The following is an 8637-nucleotide window of genomic DNA, read 5'->3' as shown; positions in this document are numbered from 1 at the left end:
AAACACGTGCGATGTGGACGTCGGCGTTAGTGTACAGAGATTAGTTATTTGTAAGTTTTCAGTTCAGTTTAGTACACGGTGATAGTATTTTATAACCACTGTGTGCAGGTGTCGTGCAAATTGTGTAGTGATGCCGACAGAATTGGAAGTCTGTTGTGTAAAAGTCAGCAAGGGTGAAATGGAAAGCCTTGGAGGAGGGTCAATCATCGTGCATGTGTCAACATCGGGGGTTTCGCTCAAATTGTCTCAATAAAGATGTCCTGGGTTGTGTCTGCCACCCATGGTGACTATGGTGGGTATAGTTTGAGGTTTTAGTCGACTCCTACCCTCACAGTAGCCAAATCTTTCGAGCTCATCTGTATCCCTCTCGTAGCTTTCTGCTGGAAAATGGCAAAAGCAGATACGGCTATGTTTGGTGGGTATAAAACCCTTCCTTCTTGTGTCGTGAATGCACGCTTCCTTGAAGACCAAATCGTCTGAAAACTTGAAAAAAACCCCATGGTTTCATGGTTCTTCGACCACCTGTTTTTACAACAGTGTGCAGTACAGCAAACCATTTTGTGTAGAAATTCAATATGCTTGTTGTCACTTTTGTGGCTTTCTTAACACTGAACTAAATGGCGAAGCTCTGACAGCTCGTAAAGGTTGGATTTGTATGACGTCATTCGGCGAATACTGCCGAGTGTTGGTGGAAAAAATTTTACACTCAGTTTAACAATATATGCAGTGGTTGCCAATTATGAATAAAAAACCAATCAGGACACCAATCCACTAAATGCAGCGTAAATAATAAATAAAATAATGATAAAAAAAATAAATGAAGAAATAAGTAAACAAATAACTCAATAAATGAATGCATTTTATTTTGTAAATTAAGTTGACTTATAGAGTACAGATGTATTATAAACAAACTGTTTAATGTAATTGGAGATTCACTGGGATAAGAAATTGTCCGGTAGCCATGTAACTCACACATCACGTTTCCAAGGGAATCCTCTTGGTGGTAGACGGAATTTCTCTGCCCTCATTTTCGCACTATGGGCTTCCTTGTTGATGCGATCCGCTTGCGACTTTCGGTAGCTGCGTTTGCGAAAGATGGCATCGCGCAGATATAAAACCCTTTCCTTTTCTCTCTCTGGATAGAACAGGCTGGCAATGCAGTGCCTGATACGCAGACCGTAGCTCTGTAGGATAACTAGCAGTAGAGTAAGCAGGTAGAGGGACGCCAGAGTGTATAGCTGGGAGTTAGGGGTTGGTCGAGGCGCGGGCAAACACGCTGCCGTACTGATTGTACTGTTATACTGAAACTCTTCGGAGAAACCCTGAACAAATGTTCGTATAAACTGTGCGATAATGCCATTACCGGTAACTTTCAGCAGCACACTGGAATCTCCAGTAAGAGAGAAGACAACCTGTCCTTGATCCCGGATTATCTCCATCGCCCAGTACAAGACGTAATCCAAACTGCAAACAGTCAACGATATCAAAAGGTGAAGGAAAAACATTCCCAGTCCCTTGAGCAAAGTCCGCTTTTCGAAAGGTGAAAGTCGCCAGGAACGGACCGTTATGTACTTGTTACGTTCGTTTGAGGTCAGTGGTAAGACGGTCTCTGATTGACCTTCAGTGGTTTTTCGTTCATCAAGGTCAATAAAAGCTCTGGTAATGTAAATATTATCGTGTTTGTCTTTGAAGAGATATGATCGTAAGTAGAGGGCAGCGTTTAGAAATAAAACCAAGAGAAAGGCGGCCATTACTCGACTGGCGATACTAACAACAAGGCGTACGCTATCCGTCTTCTGAGCGAATTCCGCCTTGATGGCTGCCGTGATTTCTTGGGCTGTTCGCGAAATGTTTGCGTTGTTGTTAATCGGAGCGTCTTGCTGAATGCCGAAGTCAAGCTGATTCCTGACCGCGGAGAATCCGCTGGTGAAGGTTTGCAATGCCCGATTAATAGCAACGTCGGCACCTGAGACAATGTTGCACACTCCATCTACAACCCCTACTGCGGAGCACGATTTTCTGACAGCGTTTAGTGGTTTGCAAGGTGCGGTGGTTACTGACCTGGAACACATACATAACGGAATATGTAATTGAAGGTTGTATGCGACCAATACATATAATTAAAACACAGGTATTGTTTGACAAAGCACATCGGCACGGGCTATTACTCTGTCATTTAAGGTTAGTTTGATTAAATTATACCGACTGTTTTGGACAAAGCACATCGACATGGATTGGTTAACATTTGGTTGAAATCATGCGAGATATAATATTTATCCGCCTTACCAAGAGAATGTACCACGACGACAAGCATGTTGGAGTATCTAGGAATATATCGTCATTACAGTTCTTTCTGACATACCCTCTTTGTAAAACGGTCCCCTGGGGATTTGCATCTTCATTGGCTTTATCTTTGTAAAACATAACATATGATTTATGCAGTTGTCGTTACACGCCTTTAAACAACTTTGTTTCGTTACAGCGGCACGCGTGACCTTTCATTTTTACCAGGTTTATGTAGATTTATCTAATGTCACAGTTGTATAGAAGCAGAACTTAAATAACACTGTTCTTACCCAAAGACTGGTACTCTGAGTTTTCCTTCACAGTCTCGAATGACCTTGTCCACATTTCCAGAGCACTTGTTCGCGGCATTGTTCATTGCCTTTCGACATGACTGTAAATGAGAGGAAACACAAAATAGCAATTTGTAATAATAACTGTTTTCGAAACTATGACGTGTATATACAACAGAACCAGTCAAATTAGGCGACCTTTGAAAACTACCTACCTTGGTGAAATCGTTCCCGTCTTCATCCCAGTTCAGCACATATATAGTATATAGTGTGATATATACATGATCGTATATTTGAGTTATGTTTTTGACCTTAAAATATGAAGTTCACATCGTATAATCTATTGTATTTCACTTATCAGGTTCATGAGTAATGGAAATCGTAATGATCATAGAGAAAGGGACTTGACAGTTTATCGGTAAGGGTAAAAGGTTTGGTTCGATTCTCCGCACTTGAAATTTGTAGTAAGATATATATGACTTTAACCAAAAAGCCATTTCAAAAATTTAACTACTGCCATATTATCAAAAGAGGATTTTTAATTCTTAAAAACTCGGATAACTTCTACATTCAGTGTTTCAGAGTATACCAAACATTATGGCTGTCTCGATTTGTAAAGATAAATGAAAGTTTCCTGTTGGACGACATGTAAGCATGCCATGCGTGGAGAGCCATATGCTTAACTATTCTCACCCAACTGTATTAAACATTTTCTAACCACACATCATAGTGCGTTCTGTAATAGTGATGAAAAAATGCGCTGATTTAGCATATATTCTTAATGAATATAAAATAAAGTGGTGATAAAGCAAAAGTTAAGGTAAACTCACTGATGTCGCCGCGCTCACGGCGTCTCTTATCGAATTCTGCGCTCTTTGAGTGGCTGATTCCACGGCGTTAACAACGCCTCGAATCCCAGATCCAACTGCACGGAACTCCTCCACATTCTCCATGATTTGATTATTCAGGGCTTCTATCGGTTTCCTCAACAGCTCCTGTAGCTCTCGACTCTGGTTGTAGGCTAGTTCCGTACCACAGGACAAGCTGGCCGCCATCTCGTTCACGTTGAAGTTTAAGTTCAGGACGGGTCCCTGGAGGAGTAGGGCTGTGATGAGTGAGAAGATTGCCGCCCTACCCCTGCCTGTGGCCAGACTTGGGAGGACCAGGAGGCACGTACAGCGGGCGCGGTGAGAAAAGGCCATCGCCACACACATCGCCAAGGTGACCACAGCAGAGATGATTCCTGCTACAAACGGGGAGTAGTCGTAACTAAGCACGAGGAGCATAAAGAGAAAACCTCCTCCCAAAATTCCACCCAAAATGCCAATAGCTCCGGGAAACAGTTTGCTCTGTCTAATGGAGGCCCAGCGACTGCCAGCTGTCGACGTCGCCTTGTGTTCGCCATTTTGTCTCACCATTCTTTGAACGACAGCAAGACCAAAGATTAAAATAGAAAATAAAAACATTTGTTAGTGATCTGACAAAAGAAAAAAGAAAGAAAAACCAAATGTATCGTTAAAAAAAGTAGGAATAGGTCCGTGGCCGTGTCGTTAACCACAGCCTGAGTTCATGTGATTTTAAGATGTTCAAGATAGGTCTCGCCACAATATGGCTGAAATATTGCCGACGTGACCTTAACCCATAATCATTCATTCAAGAAAAGGAGCTGGGATTGCGGGTTTACTCAGGCCTGTATAGCATCTTAAGCATAGATGGCAATGGTGACGAGACATTTAAAAAATACATTTGTTGTCATCACCAACAAGATGTAATGGCTTGGTGCATGCTTCTTCCAAGACCAAACAAACAAAAGATTCATTCAAATCATACAAACCTTTTCGCATACAGAGTATATATCTGTCTCAGATTCTCTGAGTCTGTTTTGCCGTAATAAACCGTATTTTCCTTTGCACTATGGTAATGGGACGCGGTGTTTATTTGGCGTAAGGTTTGATAAAGAAATGTGAAAAAGCGACATTTTATATAGTAGTTTCACCAGTTACAGTGTAATATATTCTTGTGGACCTTGAATCTGAATTTAGACTCGTTCATCTAAGTCTTACCTTATTATAATGTAAAGAACTTTGTTCCCGAGATGGCTGTTGTCACGTCTGTGAGGAGAATCACTCTGGTTGTTTTACGCTTGACTCAGATATATATATATGACTCTTAAGCCACTCTGATGACATCACACACAGAATATCTCTCTGCAGCCAAATGAGAGAGAGAAGCGGATTTCCGAGATAATGACTTTCCGCATGGCAAAACTGGGTGTTGACAAGTGGTAAATTTATAAGTGTATATTATTTACAAATATCTAATGCATGCACCTTGTAGTTGAAGCGGTGAATCAAGATTAATAACACACACACACACACAGATATATATATATATATATATATATATATATATATATATATATATATATATATATATATATATATATATATATATATATATATATATATATATATATATCCTTGGTGCCCCGATTTCCTCCACTCATAAAACTGACCGCCATCGTTTATATGAAAAATTCTTGAGTGCGGCATTAAACAAAAATCAAATAAATAAACAAATAAATAAATACAGCGTACATCCAGAATAGAATTTCACATACATGACAACACATACAGGACAACATATACAGAACAACACATACAGGACAACATATACAGAACAACACATACAGGACAACACATACATGGCAACATACAGGACAACACATACAGGAGAACACATGCAGGACAACACATACATGGCAACATACAGGACAACACATACAGGACAACACACACAGGACAACACATACAGGACAACATATGCAGGACAACACACACAGGATAACACATACAGGACAACACATACAGGAAAACACATACATTATGAATTTGTGACGCATGGATTTACTGAGGCAAACACTGTACAAAACCAATGCTGATTTCTGTGAAGATGTGGTGACCAGAAGAGTAACGAGCAGTCATGCAGAATAACGCCCTGGTCGCCTCGAAAATTACGAGTGGTTGTTGATCACTATACATGGGCCAATTTTCAAACTGTTGAAACCTCCGTGACTTAAGGTATACGTGAAACATGTAGTTGTCATGTGTTTTATGTGTAGTTTAGGATGTGTATTAATATACAAAAGAACAAAAAAGCTTCTCCACTTTCCACTGTTTGGCATAAAAATGGTCGTGACGCTAAAAATTTTCTAACGACAAGCGGGGTCATCACGAAGGGGTTACGGAGAGATAAAAATATGCCGTTTTCATTTTACTAACATATTTTTTTTTTCATTTTCCTTCAAACCACAATCTTTTTTACATATTCTGGGTTAGAGAAGAAACCTGGGTTAATATGAGTTCTTTTTACATATTAACCCAGGTTTCTTCGCAATACAGTGGGACTGCGGTTATTCAGAAAGTGTACAAGGGTGAATCTTAAACCTTAAACATACAAATGACGGAGCTCAACGAAGCAATACTATATTACACATGAACAACCTGGGGCTGGAGCTTGGTAACTGGTATGTATGTGTGTATGTATGTATGTATGTATGATTTAGTTTTTACGTGTACTCGGCAATTTTTCATTCGTATGAAGACTCGGAGTCATTAGGTATGTGTACATATACTGTTTCTTCTTGTAACAGGGCGAGTAGGGAACTTGTAACGTACATGTGTACCTGGGCCTCATTTTATGGAGCGGGGTCGCTCGCGCGCCACAGCGCGCCACAGCCAGGAACACTTTTTATCGCAGGCTCGTTAAAAAATCCGTTAATCTTTAATCAAATCTGTTGTGCTGTTGCGAATCAACAGAACATCTATGATGCTCTCGATGGGCTTTCTGGACAAAGCTTCTGATTGGATAAGGCCGGAATCCCCACACCAGTTGATGTATGTAGGCAGCATTAGATAATGTGGTCGAGTAATGTCTGGCGTAGAGAATAGCGTCCATCACAACCGTGACATGGAAAACTTTTGACAAGTGGAACCCGGGGTGCGGGGGCTGGAGGTGGGGGTGTCACATGAAATTTCATTCTGAAGCAGACGGTAAAGTGTCGCTAGTCTGGTGTGCTACATGCGATCGACACAGTGAGGTCTCGAAGGATGACCGGATCAGGGGTCGGGCCAAGAAAGATTTGGACAAATACATCTCGGGTAGCGTGTTCGTTACAAAACATATAGTCATAGTCTCTGTGCCACGATAGCCACACATAGAAAGTGCCGCTGATCAGGCATCGCCGGCCATCTATACGAACACTGCTGAAAACTGCTTACGAGAGAGCATCCAGTAATTATCATCCTTAAATAAAACTGTCAACGTTTGATGCTGATGGGTGGCTCATTTTCATTTGTAGTCTTGTTCCAAAAACGGGACGTCAAAATGTACATGTATAGAGCTACATGCTGGTATCAGTAGATTCATTTATTCGTCTACATTTAGTTAGTTGCTGCTTAAACAGATAAAACACAGACAATCAGGATGTTTGAGTATATATTCGGAAGAAAAGTACATGTGTATCAGTAATCAATATGTACTTTTGCTTCCCAGAGCTTCTCGGCTTTATGGCTTTCAGTTTAGTTGTTTCCACTTTTCATCACTCTCCTTAGGTATACCAGGAGAGGGCCTGGTGTACGAATGTACTCTTGTCTCGTCCACGCCAGAAAGCTATACGATTCTTTTCAACTGCTGACGCATGAAAAAGACGCATGTTCATGCAGCGCTTGAATTACAGTAGTTTTTTTCATGGCTGGAGAAAAATGATACAGTGCGTAACTGACATAAATTTGACAGTCACCGGTATTTCATGTCTCACTTTATACTAATTATCATATTGTCATCGTGGTCGGGATCGTTGTCATCCCCGCTGATTGGTTCTACGAAGGGCTGGATACTCTGATCTAGCTCCCCTTCCTTCTGTATCGGAGGTTTTTCAGGTAACTGGCGAAAGACAGTGACTCCACCGGACCTTTCCCGGTTTCCTTAGTCCGAGCTGGGCTTAAGATAGGCGGATATTAATCCCAGGTTCGAGATTGCTCTGACGTTAGTTTGGGCAAAATATTTTGTTCGGCCAAAGGTGGTTCCAAACCAAAGTTAGAGCACAATTCAATTTAACACCTGATACAACTGCCGTGACGGTTTTGTCTCGGCCTTTGAGACAAAAATAGCCCATCAAACACGCCTCCGCTGCCAACAATGTTCCTTACATTTTTGTCTGTCGACTTGTCGCAAGGACAACACCGATTGACTATTGTCTCGTTCGTGTGGGCCTGGGATTTTTTGGTGATGCTCAAAACGAACGGCTGTAGTCTACTGACATCTTCGACATATTTGAAAGGATCAGGTAACTACATCTTGTGCTTAAATTGTGTGCGCTATGACGTTGGTTTGTGGCCATCCTTGGCCAAACAAAATTTCGCCGCACCCAATGTCAGGACACTCTTGGACTAGGTTTCCTGTACTCATAAACCTGACTTCCGTGATGTAAGGACAATATTCTCGAATGCACGTTGAACACCAATCAGCTAGCTGTCGAGGGCAGCGGATTCTTACGACCTCAGAACATTCTGCTCGAGAACATTGGTCATGAATTGTCATAAAGGTAAAATATTTTCCAGATTTGGAACACCAATGGAACGTATAAATAATATACTTCAATTTATATATTTGTTTGATTGTCATATATTCATCTTGCCACTCTCATGTCGTAAACCGCCGTGCTGACGAAATTGAGAACTATCGTAAAATTCGAGCCTCTTTACTACACAATTTTGGATGGGATTTTCAAACATCATCAAGTATCCGACGTCTTAAAATAAACTTAGAACATCCAGGAGCAGTTATTTAGGATATGTTTGAAAGGGTAGCTAAACACAGGACATTTAGTTTCTCAGCAGAAAATACAGAGTTAAAAATCTCGCTGAGATTTAGCCATTATTGTCAGAGTTGCGTTCCTGTCTTACCAGACGACAACATATGAGCGAGTGCCTCCGTGGATAGACCAATCAGATAGGAAGCTAGCATTCTGAACTTGCAAATGAGTGTTGTACTATTATTT

At 41.0% G+C, this 8637-nt stretch overlaps 1 protein-coding gene across 1 annotated transcript; it reads right to left on the bottom strand.

The window, feature by feature from the left end:
• Window positions 1-846: 846 nt before the first annotated feature.
• Window positions 847-4691, bottom strand: LOC135468762 (DC-STAMP domain-containing protein 2-like). Its single transcript, XM_064747175.1, has 4 exons — window positions 4640-4691; window positions 3407-3995; window positions 2577-2677; window positions 847-2061 (listed from the first exon to the last, which is right to left on the bottom strand). The coding sequence occupies exons 2-4, from the start codon at window positions 3992-3994 to the stop codon at window positions 969-971; spliced, it is 1782 nt and encodes a 593-aa protein (XP_064603245.1). The 5' UTR covers window position 3995; window positions 4640-4691; the 3' UTR covers window positions 847-968.
• Between the last annotated feature and the right edge of the window lie 3946 nt (window positions 4692-8637).

The sequence above is a fragment of the Liolophura sinensis genome, chromosome 6, assembly GCF_032854445.1.
Source record: "Liolophura sinensis isolate JHLJ2023 chromosome 6, CUHK_Ljap_v2, whole genome shotgun sequence".
In the NCBI taxonomy this organism is placed as follows: domain Eukaryota; kingdom Metazoa; phylum Mollusca; class Polyplacophora; order Chitonida; family Chitonidae; genus Liolophura; species Liolophura sinensis.
Note: the sequence above shows the minus strand (reverse complement) of the source record. Positions and strands in the feature narration are given on the sequence as shown.